Source organism: Myotis myotis, unplaced genomic scaffold, assembly GCF_014108235.1.
Source record: "Myotis myotis isolate mMyoMyo1 unplaced genomic scaffold, mMyoMyo1.p scaffold_m19_p_12, whole genome shotgun sequence".
Taxonomy (NCBI): Eukaryota; Metazoa; Chordata; class Mammalia; order Chiroptera; family Vespertilionidae; genus Myotis; species Myotis myotis.
In genome coordinates, this window is record NW_023416316.1 from 694,546 (window position 1) to 716,995 (window position 22,450).

Consider the following 22,450-nt stretch of genomic DNA (forward strand, 5'->3'; position numbering starts at 1 on the left):
CCGGCTCGGACCCCAAACCGGACACGGGGGCCGGCAGGGGCTCTGCCTCCAGGCCCCGCGCGAATGTCTAGCCGCTTCCCCCGGGGGGGTCCCCAGCCCCAGGGCCTCCCGGGGCGCACGAAGCGCGGACTGCGCCCCAGGAAAGCCCGGCCGCCCTGGTCCGGCGCTGCACCCCGCACCCCGCACCCAGGCCGCGCCCCGGGAAAGCCCGGCCGCTGCACCCCGCACCCAGGCCGCGCCCCGGGAAATCCCGGCCGCTGCACCCCGCACCCCGCACCCAGGCCGCGCCCGGGAAAGCCCGCCGCGCTCCGCATCCGAGCATCCTCACCCTCGCGGCCGCCCATTGGCCGGCGCCGGCTCTGCGGGCCGCCCCGTAGCCAATGGCGGCCGGGGGCGGGGCTGCGGGCTCGGCCGGATGCTCGCAGGCGCGGCGGCCAGACGCTGCCCGGCGGTCGGCAGCGCAGGTGACAGCAGTGGCCGGCCATGCAGGAGCCCCTGCTGGGAGCCGAGGGCGCGGACTATGACACGTTCCCCGAGAAGCCGGCCCCGTCGCCCGGGGAGAGGACGCGGGTCGGGTGAGAGTGGCGGGCAGGGGCCGCGGCTGGGGCTGGTTTCCGCCTTGGGCCTCGTCTGACCCTGGGAGCGGCCGCCCAGGGGCCAGGAGTCCCCCAGGTGGTCCCACCTAAGGAGCTGGCTGTGTCTCCCCTCCCCCACGGGCCCCCGGGACCGGGCCCACCCCGCAGCTGGCAGGGTCAGCGGGACAGGCCCAGAGACGGCTAAGGGCTTGCCTAAGGTCACACAGCAAGCCGGGGTGGCAGAGCTAAGAGCAGAAACCAGACGTGGCTCAGCCACAACCGCGGGCGTGGGGTCTTCCCTAGGGAGCTGGCAGTCAGACCCTGGGGGAGGAGGGGGTGCCCGTCTGACGGGGCCATCGCTGCCCTCTGCGTGGACGCCCATTGTACTCAGCACAGGCAGCGGTTGGGAAGGGGGGACTCACAGCCCCAACCTCTCTGCCCCCCGCGCTGCCACCAGCGCCCTGCAGAACAAGTGGGTGTTCCTGGCCACCTTCGCGGCCGTGCTGGGCAACTTCAGCTTCGGCTACGCCCTGGTCTACACGTCCCCTGTCATTCCGGCCCTGGAGCGCTCCCTGGATCCAAACCTGAGTCTGACCAAAACCCAGGCGTCCTGGTTCGGGGTAAGGGCCGCACTTTGAGCTCGTAGGGGCGGGGCAGGGGGTGGAGGGACCCCCAGGGCTTTGTCCCCAGCTAGAGACCCCCTAACACAGCCTTAGAGCCCCTCCAGGGCCCTGGTCAGGCCTTTGCCACACCCTCCAGGCTGGGGGTGGAGGGAGTGATGCCCAATGATGCCTCTAAGTCTAAAATAAAAGGAGGAAGTGAGAGACAATGGAGAAGTGTGGGAAGGGCAGGTGGAGAGGCGGCCCTTAAAGTCTCCACCCTGTGGGTTGAGGGTTCCCAGACCCCACCCCCTCGGAGCTGGGCTGTCACAGGGGGGCAGACAACACATTCACTAAGATAGCACATCCATGGGGTCCGGATCCACCTACTATGTGCCAGGGGCATGCTGGGCACTTGCCCTGAGAGCTGGTCGACTCCAGGACAACCCCCTGAGGGGTGCCCTCACTCTCCCCATCATGAGAGAAGCTCGGACAGACTGAGCAGCAGACTGAGTGCCCGACGCACTGACCGGGCCCCCCTCACTGTGCTTAGGGGGAACTCAAGGACCCCCGAACCTCAAAATCCCAGGGGCTTCTGATCCAGAGCCCTCCTGTCCGCTCCATTCCAGTTTTAGACATTGACACGCCCAGCTGGACGGCACCGCTGTGGCCCGTGCCCCCCTCCTCCCCAGAGCAGGGCTCCCTGTGGCGGGCTCCCTAGCGAATGGCTGTCCACATGCTGCTTGTGCGCCTCTGGCGACGGGAGGCTCACTGCCCTTCAGGGCCTGAGTCCCGCAGAAGCAGCTGTCTCTGGGCCCCGATGCAGGGTGGGGGCGGGGGGATGCGGTGCCCAACCACGCCTGCCCGCCTTCTCTCCAGTCCGTGTTCACCTTGGGCGCCGCGGCCGGGGGCCTCAGTGCCATGGTCCTCAACGACCTGCTGGGCCGGAAGCTGAGCATCATGTTCTCAGCGGTGCCCTCGGTGGCCGGCTACGCGCTCATGGCGGGCGCCCGTGCCTTCTGGATGCTGCTGCTGGGCCGGACCCTGACGGGCTTCGCGGGAGGGCTCACGGCTGCCTGCATCCCGGTAAGGCCAGCTGCGTGCATCCCGGTAAGGCCGGGCGGGCCCCAGGTGCCCTCGCAGCCCTGTGGCGTGCCGGCTGGCCTCCAGCCCCCGCCCCCCCCCCCCCGCCCCCCGCCCTGGTCAGTGGGGATGTGTTTGCAGCTCATTCAGGGCCCTCTGTCATCATGTCCCCAGCTTCCCCCACTCGGACTCCCCAAACTTCCTACCCTGTTTCCTGACAGTCAGATAAGTTACTCAACTAGAGAAAATCTACATTGAGCAACAGGGAGGAAGGGAAGTCCCTGCCCCGGCCCCAGTCTTACCCACCACGCCCCCCCCCCCACCCTCCAGGGGCTGGGCCCGCCCAGCAGGGGAGCAGAGACGGGCTCTCACACTCCCCATTTCAGAGCTGAGTGCTTCTGCCTCCCTGACAGTTAGGGAAACTGAGGCCCAAGGGAGGTCATGAGGTGAGTCGTGATCAGGACAAGGGACCCACCGGAAACCCCACCCCCCTCTTTGCAAGGATCACCACCGCGGCTGCCTGGGCCAGGCCTGCGTCCTCACCACAGGCCGGGTGGGGGGTCTTGCAGGTGTACCTGTCTGAGATTGCTCCCCCCCGCGTCCGCGGGGCTCTGGGGTCCACGCCCCAGCTCATGGCCGTGTTCGGGTCGCTGTCTCTCTATGCGCTTGGTAAGACAAGTGCTCAGCACCTCCTTGTGCCGGATGGGGGGGAGGGGGTGCCTGAGCCAACGTGGTGGGAAGGGAACGATGTGCCCCCAAATGAGCTGCAGGCTGGGAGGGGAGACACCTGGTTTCCCGGCCGAACCACACAGTGTACCCCCGGCAGCTCCCTGCCCCTCTGGTCACCAGACCCCCCTACCTGGGCGGGGGCGGCTGTGGGCCAGCAGTCTCAGTGGGAAATCCACATAGAAGGGGGATCAGGGCAGCCCGCTGAGGCCAGGAAGGGGTGGGGGTGGAGGCCCGGCTCTTGCTTGCTCAGGCCACCCCTTCATCACCCCGCTGTGGCATTGAGACCCTCCAGGGCCCTGGGCCAGGGGCCAGGCCGTCCCTGGGCCCCTCCTGGTCTAGAACACAGAGGGCTGGGCTGATGGGGCAGATGCCCATAGGAGGGGGCGCTGGGAGCAGCCTTGAGGGCAGGTGAGGTTGCTCAGAGCCCAGGGGAGGGGCTCCGCGTCCAGCCGGACCCCAGCTCCTCGCTCCTCCCTGCAGGCCTCCTGCTGCCGTGGCGCTGGCTGGCCGTGGCCGGGGAGGGGCCCGTGGTCGTCATGATCCTGCTGCTCAGTTTCATGCCCAACTCGCCGCGCTTCCTGCTGTCCCGCGGCCGCGACGCCGAGGCCCTGCAGGCGCTGGCCTGGCTGCGCGGGGCCCAGGCCGACATCCGCTGGGAGTTCCAGCAGATCCAGGACAACGTGCAGAGACAGGTGCGGGAGTAGGGGTGGGGGGCAGGCGGGGGGGCGCCCTGCCCCACACCCACCTCAGGTGCCTGCAGCTCTGTGGCTGCGGCCTCTCTGAGCCTCACTGGCTTTTCCCAGAAACTGGGTTACCGGTGTTCCTGACTCCACCTGACCCGGAGGCCACATGCGGGGGATGCCTAGGGACCCGGAGAGCCTGCCACGCAGGCGTCTGCCCTGACCCACCGTTGGTCCAGGAGCCGGGGATCTGGGCAGGGGTCCCCCAGCCTGCCCCCTGGCCTGGGTTGTTTCCCGGAGGAGGGAAGCAGGGAGTCCCCACCTAGCTCCATGCAGCCCAGGGCAGGCGGCACCGCTGGAGGGGCTGGCCCTGCCCCCTGAGCAGCGCTTGTGTCTCCAGAGCAGCCGCATGTCATGGGCCGAGGCCCGGGACCCCCACATGTACCGCCCCATCGCCATCGCCGTGTTCATGCGCTTCCTGCAGCAGCTGACGGGCATCACGCCCGTGCTGGTCTACCTGCAGCCCATCTTCACCCGCACCGCCGTCCTGCTGGTGAGCACCGGGCCAGCGCCACCCACCTGGCGCCCGCTCGCCCCACCTAGACCTGCAGTGCTGCATGTGGGCTCGCGTGCCGGTGGAGGCCTCCTGGGCTGGTAACTGATTCCGTGCATACACCCGTTCTCAGAGTAACGTTTGCGAGTAGAGCTTACAGGTTTAAAGAAGCGCCCCAGGTGACAGAGAAAACCAGTGTCAGGGCTGTGCAGACCTCTGGGCACGGAGCACAGGCTCAGTGTCTGCCTCTGGCCTCGGGGCCACGTGCCCCAGGCGGCCTCTGCAGAAAGGAGATAAAGATGCCTGGCTTCACTGCCGGCCCTGGGCACAGAGGGCGATGAGATCTGAAGATTAGTGGAGCCAGTCCCACCGGCATTGTCCCGCTGGGTCCTGCGCCCCTGCCCGAGAGGCCCCCAGGCCAGGGCAGGGGCCAGAGAAAGGGCCTGGCACGTAGCAGGTGCTTAGCGGCTCCATGCTCCCAGGAGCTGGGGTCAGGGCGTGGGGCCTGAGCACCCTGAGTGTCTTGTGGGGGAGGGCGGCGGGGCAGGAAAGCAGGACGGGTTCCTCAGCCCACGGCCTCCTCCCTGCAGCCCCCGCAGGATGACGCCGCCATCGTGGGCGCCGTGAGGCTCTTTGCGGTGATGATCGCGGCCCTCACCATGGACCGGGCCGGCCGCAAGGTCCTGCTCTTTGTCTCAGGTGAGCCCCCACCCCCGCCGGCAGCTGCAGCCCCACAAGGTGGGAGCCATGTGACTGGGCTCCAGGGGCTTGGGTGGGACCTGCCCTGGTGGCCCCTGCCTCACACCCGGGCACAGGGCCTGGCACGCACCGGCTGCCCCAGAGGTCTGCTGGGCTCCTGTGAGCGAACAGCCCGCTGGCACAGCGTGTGGGTGTGGTGGACGCCCGAACACGGGGGAGCTTCCAGTCTGGAAGTGACCAGTCCCCGTGGGCTGTGCTGGCGCCCGAGGAGATGGGGCCACAGGGGTGGCTCCGTGGAAGGGGCTCCCAGGAGCCGCAGCTCAGAGGGTCCTGGCCCCGAGGGCCTCTGGTCCGTCCACAGCCTCCATCATGTTTGCGGCCAACGTGACACTGGGGCTGTACATCCACTTGGGCCCCAAGCCTGTGGCCCCCAACAACACCATGGGCCTCGAGAGCGTGCCCTTGGGGGGCGCAGAGCAGCCCCTGGCCACACCCACCAGCTTCCTCACCCTGGTGCCCCTGCTGGCCACCATGCTCTTCATCACGGGTAGGTGTGGCGGTTGGGGCTAGGCGCTGCCGGCCCGGGAGGGAGGGCTGTCATGGGGGTGGGGGGGGGCTGTGTCGTGGGCAGGGCACTGCTGTCCTGGGTGGTCGGGTGGCTGGGGAGGGTCTCTCAGCAGCTCAGGCCTGAGCTGCCCTGCTGCCCCCCTGCACAGGGTACGCCATGGGCTGGGGGCCCATCACGTGGCTCCTCATGTCTGAGATCCTGCCGCTGCGGGCCCGCGGCGTGGCCTCGGGGCTCTGCGTGCTGGTCAGCTGGCTGACCGCCTTCGCCCTCACCAACTCCTTCCTGCCAGTGGTGGTGAGTGCCCCGCCGGGGGCTGTGCTGGGGGCTCTCCACCGCGGCCCACGCGGCAGGGACAGCTAACGGTCGGGACAGAGGACAGTGGGCTGGGAGCTGTGCTGGAAAGTCAGCTGACCTCCCGCCAGGAAGCCACACCCGCTCGCTCTGTCACCCTCCGGGGCCGCTGGGCCTGTCTGGGCAGTGAGTCTCAGTGTGCCCTCCTGGCCAGCCACGCGTGGCATCCTGCATGCCACACACAGGGCGCCCACCTGGCTTAACCCCCCCATGGGTTCCCAGCCGGGCAGGCCCTGATGCCAGTGGAATCTGAGCCCCAGCGCCCAGGCAGAGTCCGATGGGGCAGCTCTGAGGGTGCTACCCAGGGCCAGGCAGGGCTGGGCCCAGAATGGGTGAGAGGGCTGGGAGGCAGGTGTGCCAGCCCCGGCAGAGGCATAGATGGGCACAGGGCAGGAAGGGAGGCTGGGGCCCAGGAGCGCAGGCGCAAGCCCTCAGGCTTCCTGAAGGCAGGGGCATGAGCAGCTGAGATGAATAAGAACGGCACTGGCTGGGGAGGGGTGCCGGGGTGAGGCTGAGGCCAGAGGGCCCGGCAGGGCAGGCTGAGCGAGGCCAGGGCGGGAAGGACTCCCAGGCCCGCACAGAGGAAGGCTGGGTGCAGGCCTCCGGGGCCTCGAGTGCCACCTAAGGCCCTAGAGCTCAGGCTGCGGGCAGAGGGGAGCCCCAGGTCTCTGAGCGAAGAGCAGGTGGAGGCCCCCAAGGTGGCAAAGGCAAGCAGGGCAGGAAGCTCACGCGGGGGTGGAGGGTCCTCAGTGCCGTGTGACTGACTCCTCTCCGCCCCCAGAACGCCTTCGGCCTGCAGGTGCCTTTCTTCTTCTTCGCCGCCATCTGCTTGCTGAACCTGGTGTTCACCGGCTGCTGTGTGCCCGAGACCAAGGGCCGCTCGCTGGAGCAGATCGAGTCCTTCTTCCGGACCGGGAGGAGGTCCTTCCTGCAGTAGGTCAGCGCCCCGCCTGGGGGGCCGCACCCTGGCGGCCAGGCCTTCGTGCTGGCCACCAACCGGAACCCCGAGTCCAGGAGGGAGCAGCCTGCCACCAGCCGGAGACAGCACGGCCAGCAGCACTGATCCCCGGGGAGCGCCTCCTGGCACCCGACAGCCATCAGCACCGGCCGCCCTCGGCCCAGCACAGCAGCCATGGCCGCCCACACAGCGGCCAGGACCCGCCGGCAGAGGAGGCAGCCATGCGCCGCAGGGGAGCACGCTGCCAGGGAAGCACCGCCCAGGACTGGGGGCCTCAGGCCACACTGGGCAACCTCAGACCGATTTGCCTACTCGCCCACGGAGGCCGAGATGAGGACAGACAGCTGGAGGCAGAGGAGTGGCTCCGAGCACCTGGCTGCCACCCAGCACCTAGGCCTGGGGAGGAAGGCGGAAAGCTGCACCCGAGGGCTGGGCGGCACCACGGGCAGCGCTCCGCACTCCCGCAAGCCGGGGCACTGGCCCAGCACAAACACTAACTCCCGCACCGTCTTGACGCGTGGGAACTGAGGGCTCGGCTACCCACTTAGGAAAATAAAGACATTGAGCTGTGACCCTGCTGTGGAGCCCTGGTGGGGGAGCCCTGGTGGGGGAGCCCCGCAGCCAGGTTAGACCGCGTTTCAGCCAAGGTTGCCAGGGCCTGCGGTCCCAGGACCCCCTTATGGCCGCCCCCCCCCCCCCACCTGTCCACAGTGAGGCAGAGGCTGGAGTCAGGCCTGCCCGCAGGCTCCCGCACTTCCAGCCGTGGGGCCTCGGGCCAGCAGCTGGTGGCACAGCCGTCCGGATAAGGGCAGCTGTTCCCAGGGCCAGAGCATCCCTGGGGTCCAGGCATCCCTCCCCCTCACTTAAGGCAGCGTGCGTGAGCATACAAACTGCCACCAGGCTTTATTGCTCCACAGTCAAGGTAAACAGAAAGCAAGAGCCAGAAGGCATTCCAGACACGGAGGCAGGCGTGGGCCTGTGGCGGCCCCTCCGCCTCTGGACAGAGGTTCCTTGCAGGCAGAACTCCCCGGGAGACAGGTCACGGGCTCCAGGACCACTCGTCACTCACTGGGAACCTTGGGCAAGTGCCTGCCTGCTCTGGCCTGTGACGGAGGGGCTGGAGGGCCCTGCCACATCTCCCAGCTCTACAGCCGGCCCAGCACCCACCCAACTGCCCACAGGGCACAGGTGCAGCCTCCCTTGCCACACGCAGCCAACTCTCCTCCCGCAGCACGGGCCATCGGCGAGCTCCCTGTACCGACAGGAAGCTGGCAGGAGTGACACCGGCCCCCTTCCTGGATCAGGAGCCCAGAGGGCGAACGGCTGCTGCTCCTCCTGGGAGGTAGACAGGTCTTATTCACGGCACACGTGGAGAACACACACACGCACGCACACGGCACACACACCACCAGCCCGGAGGCCTGGGCCCCAGCCCTGAGGAGGGCGGCCCCAGAGGAGCCTGAAGGCACGTGTCCACCGCACTGGCCACTGTAGGGTGCTGGGCTCGGCCCCGCTGGGGACGCTGCTGACCGGGGCCCAGGGATGTGTCCCTGGGGCAGGGCTGCCACACCCTGAAAGGCCCCTCTGGGAAGCCAAGAGCCGGGCACTGCCCTGGTCTGGAAGCCAGAACAGGTCCAGCATTGGGGCCTGGGGGCTGGGAGGAGGAGGAGTGGGCCCCTGACAGAGCATTCTCCACACCTGCCCATCCTGCCAGGTGCAGACAGGCCCTGGCAGACATGCCTAATAGCTGAAGGCCAGCCGGGCAATCAGAGTGGCCAGTGGGCACGGCCACGGGCAGAGGAAGTGACAATGTGGAAGGAGCCTGCAGGAAACCAGCCCACAGGTCCCCAAAGGGCCACTCCCTGGGCACCAGCTCTCCACCTGCCCAGCTCTCACAGGGATACCAAGGTGGGGCAAGCTCAGGCTTGCAGACAGGGCAGGACCCCACTTCCTTAGCACCAGGGGGCGGGGAGGGGAGAGCCTGGGCTCAGGCCAGGCCGTGGGCCGCATCCTGGAGCGGTCTGTCCGAGGCCCAGGGAACTGGGGGAGGCACCAGTCCCACCAGTTGTCCAGCTGCTGCCGAGGCTGCTGTTCCAGGTGCGCCAGGAGCATCGTGGCCGCCCTGCGGGCTCCCATGGAGGAGCGTGGCTGGGGCCGTGGGCAGCAGCAGACAGCCCTCCACCACTGCTCTGCCCTGAAGGCCGGTGGACAGAGGTGGCCCAGCCTCCCGGAGGCCTCCTGCCTGGAGAGCGGAGAGGAGGCTCACTGGCTGCAGCCCGGCCTCCGACCGGGAGACGGGACCAGGGCCGCAATGAAAGCTCCTCCAGGCTTCCCGGGCACCGCGGTTCTGCCAGCCGTGACCGTCCACCCAAAGCCTGTTTCCAGCCACGCAGGCTGCCGTGGGGCCAGGAGGGCTGTTGGGGCAGAGCCCAAGTCCTATGGCCTGGCTCACCAAGGCTGGCAATGCCCATGTCCTTGCTGCTGGGCAAGGCCCACAGAGCCCTCATCCCAGCATCAGCTCAGGGCCAGGAGATGCCAAACTGGGAAGAGGGGCAGACAGGGTTCCAGTGTGGGGACAGGTGCAGAGAAGCTGATGGGAGCTTGGCAAAGGCTCCTCCTCCAGGCTGTCCCCCAGGGTCAATGCCTCCTCCTCCAGGCTGTCTCCCAGGGTCAATGCCTCCTCCTCCAGGTTGTCCCCCAGGGTCAATACTTCAGGGCCTGTCCTCTTGAACTTGCTCACGCAGAACCCGAGGAGTGAGAGGGTGGGGAGGTCCCCTGGACCCATGTCACAGCTCCCCCTCCAGGGTCTCTGCGAGCTTCTCCTCGTCAGCCTGCTGCTTCTGCTGCTGAATCCGGGCGTAGGAAATGGCGTCACCCCTGGGGAGACAGCAAGGCAGGGTCACAGGAGGGACAGGCCCCAGGCACATGGCCCTCCCAGCCACTACCCGGTTCCTGGCCAGCAACCTCACCATGACCTGCAGGCACAGCCTACCGGGTCTTCGGGTTTCCTCAGAGAGCTTGGTGCTCACTGGCAAACGTGTCCTGTCACCTCTAACAGTGGCGCAGGCTGCCTGGATGCCAGGCTGGGGGTGGCACCTGCCACAGTGCCGGGGGGCCTGCATGGGGAGGCTCTCACGAGCCCTGTCCACATCCCGGCCACAGGCTGACGAGGCGAGACTGGCCTCCAAGAGGCCTCACAGAGCCTGCTCATTCCCTGGAGCTGAACACCCTGAAGATGCTGACGGATCACTGACCACCTCTGTGCCTCAGTTTCCACAACTGGATACCAAGGGCCACTGTCAGACCCTCCTCACTGAGACTCGGGGGGCAGGAAGGAGAGAACCCCCGCCCCAGGGGGGCTGGGATGGGCGGACGCACTTTTTGCCCAGGGCAGAGAGTCCGTACAGCACGCCGGTGGCGAAGGCGACAGCGTTGCCCAGCAGAGTGGTCAGGGTCAGGCTGATGATGATGGGGACGACGGCCATCCTGAGGGAGAGGCAGAGGTCACGGGGCGTGCCCCACCTGCAGCCGCCACCCACCTCCAGGCTCCCCCGTCCACCCAGCCCCGCCCTGACCACCAGGTACAGGAGAGTCCCCAGAAACCAGCTGGGATGGAGGTTCACAGCTGGGCTTCCTAAGTCCTCCAGTGCCCATGACCTTGTCTGCCCGATTCTGGGTGTCGTCATCGGATTTGTGAAAAGGTCTGTGACCCAAAAAGGGCTAAGACAGCACTGAGATGGTCCAACCCCCTCTAGTTCATAGAAACAGGCGACCAGGAAACCTCTCGTCTATTCAGTCCCTTACGGCTCTGTGCCTGTGGGCTCTGTGCCGGGGGGGCTCTGTGATGGTGGGCAGCCTGCTTAACTTCTCTGAGGCTGTCTCTACTGTGGGTGGGAATCAACCCTCAGAAGCTTTGCGAGCGACTTGAGCGAGGGAGGGCCAGTTCACACACCGCCTGGGACAGAGGCACTAATTAAATGCGGGCCCCTGGCAGCACAGGACAGCCCGCCATAGGTCAACAAGGAAGAGCCAAAGGTGGAACCCCACGAGGCATGGGGCTCATTGCCAGGTCCCGGCACCGGCAGCTCACTGGCTCTGTCCTCTCTGGTCCCACATACAGCCTGGCGCCACCTGGCGGCAGGTGTCCCCTTGGGCTTAAGTACCCGCTGGGCTGAGCCTGATGGTGGGATTAACTCGGGCAGGAAAACTCTGAGAAATGTGTGGGGACATGGACCAGCATGTCCTGCCACTTCCTGGGTGAGGCTGCCCACGCTCCCAGGCACGCGCCCCGGCCTCCCCCTGCCCACAGTGTGACGTACAGAGGAGCAGACAGCGGGCACAGCCCTCTGGCCACGCGGGGGAGGAGAATGGGGCCTGACCTTCTGACTTCACCAGGACTTCCAATCTGGCTGCCACGTGACATGACGTCCTACTGGGCAGCTGACCCCTGCACCACACGGGTTTGCACTGCACAGGTCCACGCGTGTGCAGACCTTTTCAATAAACGTGCACAGCACTGTAAATGCATTTACATATATTTTATTTTCTTCCTTATGATTTTTTAAGATATGTTTATTGATTTCAGGGAGGAAGGAAGAGGGAAAGATAGAAACACCAGTGATGAGAGAGAATCATGGATCGGCTGCCTCCTGCACACCCACTGGGGATCAAGCCTGCAACCCGGCATCTGCCCTGACCGGGAATCTAACTGTGACCTCCTGGTTCATGGGTCGATGCTCAACCACTGGGCCACACTGGCCAGGCATCTTCCTGACGATTGTAATGTTTCTCTTCTCTAGCCTACTTTATTGTGAGAATACAGTATATGGTACCTACCTATGTGTCAACCCACTGCTTATGTTGCCGATGAGGCTTCTTTTAGTCAACAGCAGGCTATTAACGCTTCCGTTTTCAGGGGGTTTGACTGCATGGGGTTGGCACCCCTAACCCCTGTGTTCTTCAAGAGTCAAGTGTAGTTACAAAATTTCTAAGTGATAAAGGAATAACGGAAACTACAACAACAACAACAGAAAGACCACAGGGGGAAAATCTGTCAAAACAAAATTAAAGGCAAACAACAGACTAGAAAAACATCTGCAGGAAATCTGACAAAGGATTAAGAAATCTTTAATATAGAGACACATAATAAGGGAACACTAAGATGCCAATAGGTAAAAAGTAAAGTGGACCATTTTCCCAAAAGAAAAATGCGATCGTGGAAAAATATTTCTCCTCAGATGACAGACAGAATGTGGACATGGTGCAGCGCATGGTGGGTGGACGGGGAAACCAGGCACCCTCCTCTGTGCAAAGCAACCCAGTCCCCCCGAGACCTTCTAACCCAGCGCACCCTCCGACCCAGTGACCCCACACCTGGGCATGCGTCTGAGGCCTCATCTTACACACAGGAAGTTTTAGTGAAGGTCAAAGGTCGGTTTAGACCACGTTCACAGAGCAGGGCGCATGCCCCGCTGAAGAAATAACCCTATTGTGACCTTGGGGAGTCCCTGTGGTGATTCTGAGAATGTTTATGTCATAATGTTTAATTTTAAAAGCACGGGAACAGGTTTACTTCTAACGGTGAGAGCTGTAAGAGGCAGGTTTAGCGCCACGCCTGAAGACAGAGACACGCATCACAATGTTAACAGGGAGCAGGGCTTGGGCAACAATTTCCCATTTTAACGAATATGTATGACTGCTGGCGTTTAAAGAGTAGAGATCCGGGCCAAGGGCGCGGAGATGCAGTGTCCGTGACCCTGTGTTTAGATTTGGGGCGATGGCTCCGGGACGGGACTCCCATCTGAGCTCAGTCCCGAATGCTGGGCTCCCGGGGAAGGAACCCTGGAAACAGGCACCTCGCATCTACCCCCAAAGGCAAGCGAGACAGTAAAACCTGCAGCTGCTGCTGCCAGAGGCTGTGGAGAGCTGGGGCTCGGGGCGCTGTGCTAGAAGCTTCTGCATATTAAACACCCTGCAGTCAGCGCCTCTCAGGGCTCAGCGTCTGGAGCGTGTTCTCTGTCTGCATCTCCCCTCGCGCCGGGCGTCCAGCTCGGGAAAGGCTGCGCAGACGCCGGCACAAACATACCCGGATGCGTTTCAGGGTCCCAACTGACGGGCCCTTTCTCTGTTACACACCAAGCGGAACCGTGTATGACCGGGCGGCGGTCCCACAAAGGAATCCCAGGTGAAACCTCCCCCGAGCGACCGCGGGCGCCTGACCCCACCCTCAGGTCACTGCCGGGCGGCGTTCGGGAAGCATGCCAGGGCCCCGCAGCCCTCACCCGCAGTAGAAGACGGCCTTCTGCCAGGAGCGCAGCTGGTCCACCTTCGCCGCCACCGTGTTGGCGAACTCGATGAACGGGCAGCAGAAGGGCACCTCGCAGAGCAGCAGGACGAAGGCATTCGTGCTGGAGGCAGGGCGGGAGCGTGGGCTGACCGCTGGACCCCAACAACGTCTCACCACTCCCCGTCCCGTGCCCCTAACTGAACTGAATGCCCGAGGCGAGAATCGGGGTCTTCCCTTGATCCAGGCCGGGGACAGCTCAGCCATAGCGCAGACCGTGTCCAGCTGGGGACAGCCAGGCCTTAGCGCAGCCCGTGTCCAGCTGGGGACAGCCAGGCCTTAGCGCAGCCCGTGTCCAGCTGGGGACAGCCAGGCCTTAGCGCAGCCCGTGTCCAGCTGGGGACAGCCAGGCCTTAGCGCAGCCCGTGTCCAGCTGAGGACAGCCAGGCCTTAGCGCAGCCCGTGTCCAGCTGGGGACAGCCAGGCCTTAGCGCAGCCCGTGTCCAGCTGAGGACAGCCAGGCCTTAGCGCAGCCCGTGTCCAGCTGGTGACAGCCAGGCCTTAGCGCAGCCCGTGTCCAGCTGGGGACAGCCAGGCCTTAGCGCAGCCCATGTCCAGCTGGGGACAGCCAGGCCTTAGCGCAGCCCGTGTCCAGCTGGTGACAGCCAGGCCTTAGCGCAGCCCGTGTCCAGCTGGGGACAGCCAGGCCTTAGCACAGCCCGTGTCCAGGCTGGGACAGCTCGGCCATGGGGGCTGAGGGTGCACGCTCAGTCTTCGTGTTCTCTGTGGCTGGGTCAGGCACAGACCCTGGACCCTTCCATTCACCTCCAGGCCTGAGGAAAGTCCCTGGGTCCCCTCATTTGGCAGAAACACAGGCTCAGGGCACCCCAAAGCCCCCCACCCTCCCAGAGCAGGAACTCTCTGCACAGCTCACACTGCTCTCACCCCCAACCTCCCACACGGCCAGGCCTCCCAGTGTGGCCCTCCACAGCACTTGGCCAGCTCTTCTCTTCCAAGGGTCCAGGGCCTCTCCCCTGTCGGGCCCGTCCCCCTGCCTCGGCCAGCACAGCTCCAGGCTCCAGCATCACAACCCAGGCCTCACCACTGCCTGAGCCCGGACATCTGCCCATCTCTGTGCTCCCCCCGCACCGCCCCATGTGGGCAGGGGCCCCGCTGGGTGCTCAGCCACTTCTCATTGTCTGGGGGTGTCAGATGCAGCCAGAGCGGCTCTGCCCAGTTCTCACCCCTCCCTTCCCTCCCCACGGGGCAGCTACCCTGGCAGGAGGTGGGCAAGGACTCATCAGGCGTTCTAATGCCTGACCCTCGCCCACTCTGATCTGCTCCATCTGCAGCCTGCACTGCCTGCCCACCTCAGAGCTGGACCGCCTGATCCCAGCACCTGACTGAGACCCGACAGAAACCTTCCTTCCCGCGTCATCGTCATGGGCTGGCCGGGATGGCCTGGGGGCTCCCAGGGCGAGGCCCATGGCCGTGGACTTGGTGCCCGCGGAGTCTGATGTTGTATGTAGACACTACACCCAACAAAGGCCGGGGGGGGGGGGGGGCGGCATTCCAGGCCCGGCCCTGACAGGGCTCCAGAAAACCGAGTCCGGGGCACGGAGGAGGAGGAGATGCGCAGGTGGCCCGAGCCCCGCAGGAAGGCGCGCTACTCACATCATCCACACGCCCGCCGCGATGTTCAGAGGGTGGATGGTGATGCAGCTGAACAGGCCCGAGATGGCGCACGCTTGAAAGCAAGAGACACGGCAGGATTAGAAGCAGGGGAGGGACGGGTCCGCCGCGAAGGCCACCGGGGAGACGGTGTGTGACATCAGAATCCCTTCCGACCCCCCCCCCATTCCCAGGGGGCCCACGAGAAGTCCTCTGACTCAGGCAATGGCCTGGGTCCCCCCCCCATTCCCAGGGGGCCCACGAGAAGTCCTCTGACTCAGGCAATGGCCTGGGTTTGGGCTGTGACAGGGCTGCCTCTGAGAACAGCCAGGACAGGCAGGCCTGGGTCCCAGGCTCTGACTACACACCAGCCAGGGCCGTGGTTGTGTGTGTTCTCCTCACCTCGCAGGCCTGTTTTCTCTCCTGCACACAGGCCAGTCCCGTGTCCGGCCTGCCCACCCCGGCACAGCAAGGGGGTGCATCCTCGTCTACCCTTGAAAGGGGCTTCTCGGGTGCCCACATGTGGAGCGTTGCCCACCCCTCCCCACTGCACCCTGCGGGGCAGGGTCTGCCACACTCGCCCTCCTCCTCTCTCCACAGCCCGCAGGCCCAGCTTCACCAAGAATGCCGGCAGCCTGCCAGGCAGGTCCAGGGACCCAGCCAGCGCATAGCTGGTGAGGGCCCGCTGAGCACCAGCAGCACCAGGTCATTAAAGTTGCATCGCGCCTGTGCACCTGAGCCCGGCGCGGCTGGAATTCCAGTTTTCCCGTGTAACCCTATGCAGGCAGCAGGCGGGGGAGGAGGACCAGGCAAAGTGAGCCCAGCTGCAATGGGGCTGCCCTCATGTGCCCCCAAGCCCGCCTAAATAACAGACGTACTTCCTGCCCGCCAAAAGCATGCCGCTGGCACACTCAGGCCAGGTGCCCGGGGCCACGACGCCGAGCGCCCACAAGACAACACTGCTCTGTGCTCATCAGCCTCTGTGCCAGGCTTCCAGCTCCTTCCTAAGACCTCCGCTGTGCCCTCTCCCACCCCCTCCTCCAGGGCTGAGGGAACAGGAAGAAGAGCAGGCCATTCAAACAGGCGTGTATCTGCCTTTGGAAGACCTGCCAGCCGGTCTTTATTTTACTTCTGGAGCTGACCGCCTTCCTGTGGATGCTCTCTTGGGGGCTTGTGCTAAACCCGCCGGACTGTCCCGGACACCCGAGGTCAGGGGGTGTGCCCCGCGGTCAGGGGGGTGCCCCGAGATCACCCCGAGGTCAGGGGGGTGTGCCCCGAGGTCAGGGGGGTGTGCCCTGAGGTCGGGGCGTGTGCCGGCCGGGGCTGGGGGGCAGGTGGGGAGAGGAAGGATGGCCGGGCAGAACTGCCCGGAGTGGGGTCGCACTGGCCGCCTCCCTCAGCTCACTACCCGCCCGTCCTCTCCACCGCTGGCCTCAGGAAGCACCGCCCCGCTCGCAAACAACCTTCGCCCAAAGGTGAAGACGGCGGCGCCCCCACCCTCACCGAGGTCAACAGGTGGGGCCGCCGCGGGCCAGGCCAGCGGCGCTTCGCAAGCAGCCTCAGGGCGGACGCGGAGACCGGGGCGCTGTCCCCAGGTGCCGGGGCCGCGTCCAGCCCCGCGCGCCCGCCGAGCTCAGGTTCCGTCCTGGAAGGTCCCCAGAGCCGCCAGCCCAGCCGGAAACCCAGCAGCCCAGGCCGCGGCCGGTAACCATGGCAACCGCGCGGGCGCCGCTCCGCCACGCCCCCGCCCCGCGCAGGCCGCGCGTGCCCCGCAGACCCCCGCCCCAAGGCCCCGGGCCCGGAGGCGCGCATGCGCAGTGGGCGGCGGGGCCGCCCCTCGCCCAGACCTGTACTCACAGATGGCCCCCAGCACCCCCGACAGGCGACACAGCCAGCGGTACCACCACGTCATGCCCTCCTCCTGCGCAGGCGGCGCGGAGTTGACGGACGTCGCTGAGGCCCCGTCAGAGCCACTCATGGTGCCGCTATCCGGCGCAGCCCACCGCCCTCACAAAGGGCTCCAGAGCCGGCCGCGTTGGCCAGTGCGCTGCCTTGTGGGAAGGCGGCCTTATTAGCATAGGGGGTGGGGCTTGCAGGTCCGAGGCGAGTAGCGCCCGACGTGCTGGTGCTTATTTGCATAGGGGGCGGAGTTCCGGGGCGAGGCAGAGGTTGGCCCGTCGGGACTCCCAGGTGGACAAACCCGCCCGATGGGCTAGCCGAGGGGCGGGGCTTGGCGGAAAAGGAACAGGTGAGCGCCCAGTGGTGACCGCGCGCCCTGGAGCACCGTCAGGAGTGGCGAGAGGTTCGGCCAGGTCAGGGACGGGTCTGGAACTCGACCGCGGCCGGGGACCCGCCTGCTGTGCGGCGGGCTTGCAAGCAGATCTGGACAGGTTTTGTGAAGAAAACGCCAGTCAGACCGCACGTCCTTTTTATTGGTGCCTGAACGGCTGGGGCTGCCATTCCAGACTGTGTCCCCTTCTGCCCCCAACGTTGTGCTCGTTGGAGAAGGCGCTAACGGCGACACTGAAGATGGGAGGGTGTTCAGCTCGGGAAGCACTCCGGGGCCGGCCAGGCAGCCAGCAGCTCATACAGGTCAGCTCCCCTCCTCGCCCCCCCAGAAGTGGAGGGAGCACCCCTCACTGGACCCGTCGTGCTGGGAGAGGCAGCTAGGGCGAGGCAGTGCGGGGAGCGGGAGCTCTGGACTGCAGTGTCCAGTACTGGCCCCGCAGGCGGGCATGTGTGTCCAGGAAGCCCTGGCTAAACTCCACCTCCGCCTGGCTGCCCTCTGACTCCCAGTAGAGCGCTTGCTGCCCGCGGAATGTGGTCGTTTTCAGACTGTGGACGTCCCGGATCTGGGAGGAGAAGGGCAGCCCCAAAGGGCAGGTCACAAATGAAAACCAGCCGGCGGAGCCCTAGCTGCACCAGGATCTGCGCTCAGGGTCACATTCAGTCCTCACCCAACAGCCCTCTGAGGAAGGCACTGTTAGCCCACCCGGAAGCAGGCTCCGAGCGCTCATGCCCCTCCCCTGGGGCTCGCAGCCAGGGCGCCCGAGCTGGGGCCTGGCCCAGGTCTGCTCTGTTCCACGTCAGGCTGCCTCATCCAGAGGAGCTGACGCCCGGCAGAGGACAATCCTCCCAACACACACACCCCGTGGGGGAGGGGCGCCCCTCTCCTGGCTAAGCTGCCTCCGGCTCTAACATTGTGCTTCAGGCCGGGTTAACGGCTGCCACACGGGACCGGGTCTCTTCTGTTCTCTTGGGGGGCACAGTCAGCATTTGCTGGCGAGTACGCGGAGGAGGCGCTTTTCCCCATTCCTGCACTAATTTGGGAGGTTTCGGTCTGAAGTAGACTCGGGGGGTCCTCTACCCCAGCACCCCGGTCCTCGTCCCCAGGGACAGCTGCCCAGACCACAGCAAGAGTCAGCCATTCCTGTCGCCCTCATGGTGGCCTCACCGAGATGTAGCTGGCATCAGCTCCCTCGGTGCCCATGTCAGTGGCCAGGGCGTGGATGGCGATACGGGCCCACGGAGCCACGTCGATGAAGATGCGGCAGCCCCCCGCGGTCCTCCCACCGGAACTCACCAGTGGGCTGGCAATCTCACCCCGGGGGCCAAAGAGCTGCGTGTCACATTCTGCAGGGGGCGGGGGGATGACGGGGTGTGGCCCAGGATGCAGGAGCCCCCGAAAGACCCTACTGCCAGGGGCCAGGGGCCAGGGGCAGAGCCGCGAGCAGCTGGCGAGCAGCAAGGGGGACAGTGTGGCGCTGGGGCCAAGGCCAGGGCCCAGGCAGAAGCCCCCACTGAACCCCACCTCCTCCACCTCCCGGTGTGATCCCAGGCTAAGGCCTTACACGCTTGAGCTTCAGCTCCCCCCTCTTTAAAGTGGGGGGATGAGAGCAAACACTGGGCCGAGTGGTTTTAGGACTCAGCAAAGTCACACGTGCCAACGTGCTGAACACCGAGCTGGCACAAGGACGGATGCCACCTGCCGTGCCCCCTGGGCCTCCCCTGGGTGGGCCCCTGCATGTGGGAGGCTTGGACGTGGGGAGCGGGGACAGGGAAGGGAGACAGTCGCCCGTGGGCCACTGAGCATGGAGGGGCAGGAGAGGCTCAGATCTCCAGGAAGGAAGAAGCCTCTAGCGTCCCTCTTCTCACCTGAGGCGGGGGGGAGGAGGGGGCAGAAGCCTCTGGGACTGGCTGGGGAAGTGCCTTCGGCCAGAGTGGGCTGTTGGGAGGGGGCAAGCCCTGACCCGATGGGAGAAACCGCCTCGCGGATGCGGAGGCCTGTGCACAGGACCTGGCTGGGTCAGAGGGTCCCAAAGGGTCTTGAAGGGCCTGAGGCCAGGGCCGGGATGCTGGGGCTGTGTGGCCTGAGGGACGGGGTGAGGATGTGGCCGGAGCCCCACTGCCCGTCTCGCTGTAGGGTCACATGCTGAGACTCAAGCTGACCCCTCGCGCAGACTGGCCCCGGCCACCGCAGGTGGGGAGCGGGGGGTGTCCTCGCCCACCGCCCCGCTGGCAGCAGCACAGCCCAGCAGCCCCGGGGCGGGGGAGGCTCTGGCGCCTGCCCACCTCTGTGGAAGGCCCCCGGGGCGGGCCGGCTGGAGAACCGCAGCACCACTCCGCCTCCGCCTCCCGGCCGCACTCGGCGCTGCGTCACCACCAGGGTGTTGGCCTTGGAGCTGAAGGTCAGGCCGGACAGCTTCCTGCACACCTTCCTCCACATGAGCCTGCCCCAGAGCAGCAGCAGCTCCCCTGCGGGCGGCGGGCAGTGAGGCCGGCTCCCGTCCAGGCTGGCAGCAGAGTCCCGGGGCGCACGGCCGGGTTCGGTCCTGACCCTCCCACTTCCCGGCAGCAGCTCTGGTGCCTGGACCTACCGGCGCTGCAGTTGAGGGAGCTCTCCAGCACCTGGAGGGTCAGCACCTCACCCAGGGGCCGCCCGATGGCCACGGCGCAGTCCGCCTGCCCGGCGCCTCGCAAGTCGATGGCTCCTGTCGGCTCGAGGTGCTGCCGGCCACAGGGACCTGGGCAGGGAGCAGGAGACAGAGCTTCTGGGTGGGGCACCCCCAGGGGCAGGGCTGGGTTTTTCCCTGCTGGGAAGGAGGCTGGAGTGTGTGTGGAGGAAGGGGTGAGGCCCTCCTAGGCCTCGCAGGAAGCCCTCTCAGGTGAGGGGTGGGGGCTGCAGGGGTCGGATGTCAGAGTCCGGGCGCAGAGCATTCCTGGATGCTCTGAGGGGCGGGCGTGTGGAAAGTGGTCCTGGCTTCGCACCCTCTGCCCGCCTCCTGCAGCCAGCCGCCCAGACAGCGAGGAGGAAGGGACATACCGGTCCCCCCAGGGCTCTCCTGGGAGAGGAGGCGGGCCCAGGGCTGGGGCCACTCCGGGGAAGCGGCGGCAGGGCCAGCCGTGGTCTGTCCTGGAGCAGCGGCTTCCTCGGGGGGCGCCAGGCTGGGCGTCCCCGGCCCCGCGCAGGGCCCGGCCCAGCAGCCCCGCACCGTGGCGGGCTTGGGCAGGTGCTGGCAGAAGTCGGCTGGCACGGGCCCCTGGGCCTGCGGTCCCAGGCAGGTGTCGCGCCGGAGCTGGACGCCATCCCCGCAGGAGACGGAGCACTGCAGGGAAGAGGGAAGGAGGGGCTGACCCTTCTGAGGGTGACGAGGACAGGGGACACGGGCCAGGCATGACCGCTAGTCTCCGCACAGCACTGGAGGCGCGTCCCTGTCTCCATTCCACAGCGAGCCCCCCGAGGCTGAGGCTGCGGTGTATGGGTCACAGGGAGGAGGGGCAGGGATTCAAGCTCACGTCTCTACCTGTCACCCTCGAGGCCTCTTTGCGTCTCCAGACCCTGGAGCAGGGATCAGGAGGCATGGCTGTCCCCCGTCTGTCCCTGCAGCCGTCCGCCCTGTCCTCCTGCCCAGCACTGCCCTCCTGAGCCCTCATCTCCCCAGCCGATGCCCCTGGCCATTCTGACCGACGGGAGGCAGCTCTGCTTTGCCTCTTCTCTACACCTCGAGCCAGCCCGGAGGCCCAGCCCTACCTCCCGCTGTCTCCCGGTGCCTGGGGAGGTGCTGGGCCGGGGTGGCACCTGCTTGTCCGGGGGGAATCGGGTTGTCTGCCCTCGCCTTCCTGTATCTGCGACCTCGGCCCTCCGAGGGCCCGCTGCCCTCCCCGCCTCCAGGCCTGCTGTCTTCCTCTCTAGGTGCCCGCCCCGCCCCCCATGCCTGCTCTCCATCTGCTTCCGGGCGTCATAGTGACGAAGCTCCCCGGGTCCCCCGTGTGAGGCCTCATCGGATGCTCTCCCCACCCCAGCCGCGGCCTCACCGGTGTCCAGGTGCTGAGGTGCCACTGGTAAGTGCAGTCGGCGATGATGCAGGGGATGCTGGCCCGCGGCCGCGCCAGAGCCGCACAGGCCGCCCCGTCCACCTCCGTGTCCTGGCCTCGGTCCAGCCGCACGCAGGCTATGGAGCGGGTGGCGGTGCCGAGGCCACAGCTGGCTGAGCAGGGGCCACGCGACGTGACTTTCCACCTGCAGGAAAAGAGGCCCCAGGATGGCATGGCCCCTGGGCTCCCCGGATGGTCAGCCAGGACAAGCCCAGGCCCCAATCGGGGGCGTGCAGGAGGCAGCTGACGGGCGTTCCTCTCTCTAGCCCTCTCCCTCTCCAACAATAAAAACATATCTTAAAGAAGAACAGTGAAGCAAAGCTGAGCATCGTGGGTGGTGCATGTGCCATTCTGCACCAGTGCTCAGGGAGGGCCCCCACCTCCTGTTGGTTGACTCGAGCCCAAGTGAGGGGATAGCCCTGAGTCAGGCATCCCTGGAATGTTCTAGAACATCAAGGAGGCCAGAGTGGCCACAGCGACTTGCAAGGGGAGCCAGACCTCAGTGTGTGAAATTCCCATAAATCCCAGATCACCTGCGCCTCTAAATGGGATGTGGGAAATAGTGGGGTACAAGGACGGCGACATTAGCACAAGCAGTGACCTCAACAGACACTTTAGTAGGAATGGTAAACGGGTCACAAAGCTGGCCGTTTAAGACAACTTGATATGGGATGGGAATGAGGGAGGGGGAGCCAGCGGGCCTGGCAGACGCCTCCCGTGGATCCAACAGACGCAGGACTCGTGGACGTGGTGAGGGCCACCGGGAGGAACTCGGGCACTGCTGGTTAGCAAACGGGAAAAACAGAGCTTGCTCCCGACTTCCCAGCTTACCCCAAATAAACCACAGGTGAGCTCAAGGCCTTACATGTAAGAGTCTCATCCGAAAGGGGTGTTTCTTTAAAAACGAGAGGCGGGAGGAACACGTGGCACTATGAGGACATCACTGACCGTCACCTTTCTGTGCGATGCAGGAAAGCATGACATCGTTAAAGCGCACAGGTAGCCCGGCCGGCAGGGCTCGACCAGGAGGTCAGGGTTCGATTCCAGGTCAGGGCACAGGCCCGGGTTGCGGGCTCATCCCCAGTGCGGGGCGTGCAGGAGGCAGCCGGTCCATGACTCTCTCATCACTGATGTCTCTCTCTCTCTCCCTTCCTCCCTGCAATTGATATAAGTCTATTTAAAATCAAATAAAATGCACATGTACGATGAGGAAACCATGGGGCCTGTGGACGAGGCGAGAGCGTGTGCCCTTCCCGTGGCCCCAGCCTGGCCTTGGAGCCCCATCCCCACTCCCCTACCCCCCCATCCCCCACCCCCACCCCCACG

At 65.9% G+C, this 22,450-nt stretch overlaps 3 protein-coding genes across 9 annotated transcripts in view; 1 reads left to right on the forward strand and 2 right to left on the reverse strand.

Annotated features, from left to right (window-relative positions):
- Positions 1 to 383: 383 nt before the first annotated feature.
- SLC2A6 (solute carrier family 2 member 6) lies at positions 384 to 7,388 on the forward strand. 3 transcript variants are annotated; one of them, XM_036329201.1, is made up of 10 exons: positions 389 to 575; positions 1,033 to 1,195; positions 2,054 to 2,260; positions 2,827 to 2,926; positions 3,467 to 3,678; positions 4,067 to 4,219; positions 4,810 to 4,918; positions 5,280 to 5,465; positions 5,635 to 5,780; positions 6,619 to 6,905. In XM_036329201.1, the coding sequence occupies exons 1-10, from the start codon at positions 484 to 486 to the stop codon at positions 6,772 to 6,774; spliced, it is 1,524 nt and encodes a 507-aa protein (XP_036185094.1). In that variant the 5' UTR covers positions 389 to 483; the 3' UTR covers positions 6,775 to 6,905. The 3 variants fall into 3 exon arrangements, with proteins under 3 accessions (XP_036185093.1, XP_036185092.1, XP_036185094.1); XM_036329200.1 differs by lacking the exon at positions 5,635 to 5,780 and having other exon boundaries at positions 384 to 575; positions 4,151 to 4,219; positions 6,619 to 7,388; XM_036329199.1 differs by lacking the exon at positions 5,635 to 5,780 and having other exon boundaries at positions 386 to 575; positions 6,619 to 7,386.
- A 2,045-nt stretch (positions 7,389 to 9,433) lies between these two features.
- Positions 9,434 to 16,829, reverse strand: CACFD1 (calcium channel flower domain containing 1). 2 transcript variants are annotated; one of them, XM_036329213.1, is made up of 5 exons: positions 16,607 to 16,819; positions 14,753 to 14,825; positions 13,077 to 13,202; positions 10,174 to 10,281; positions 9,434 to 9,672 (listed from the first exon to the last, which is right to left on the reverse strand). In XM_036329213.1, the coding sequence occupies exons 1-5, from the start codon at positions 16,725 to 16,727 to the stop codon at positions 9,582 to 9,584; spliced, it is 519 nt and encodes a 172-aa protein (XP_036185106.1). In that variant the 5' UTR covers positions 16,728 to 16,819; the 3' UTR covers positions 9,434 to 9,581. The 2 variants fall into 2 exon arrangements, with proteins under 2 accessions (XP_036185106.1, XP_036185107.1); XM_036329214.1 differs by lacking the exon at positions 13,077 to 13,202 and having other exon boundaries at positions 16,607 to 16,829.
- A 511-nt stretch (positions 16,830 to 17,340) lies between these two features.
- ADAMTS13 (ADAM metallopeptidase with thrombospondin type 1 motif 13) overlaps positions 17,341 to 22,450 on the reverse strand; it is a 33,341-nt gene continuing 28,231 nt past the window's right edge. For 3 of the 4 annotated variants that reach the window (XM_036329198.1, XM_036329195.1, XM_036329197.1), the window contains 6 exons: positions 21,069 to 21,269; positions 20,073 to 20,359; positions 19,627 to 19,773; positions 19,322 to 19,504; positions 18,204 to 18,382; positions 17,341 to 17,601 (listed from right to left, as the gene is read on the reverse strand). In XM_036329198.1, the coding sequence (XP_036185091.1) occupies positions 17,416 to 17,601; positions 18,204 to 18,382; positions 19,322 to 19,504; positions 19,627 to 19,773; positions 20,073 to 20,359; positions 21,069 to 21,269 (1,183 nt within the window). In that variant the 3' untranslated portion in view covers positions 17,341 to 17,415. Of the gene's footprint in view, positions 17,602 to 18,203; positions 18,383 to 19,321; positions 19,505 to 19,626; positions 19,774 to 20,072; positions 20,360 to 21,064; positions 21,270 to 22,450 lie in introns of all 4 variants that reach the window. The other variant, XM_036329196.1, reaches the window with a different exon arrangement.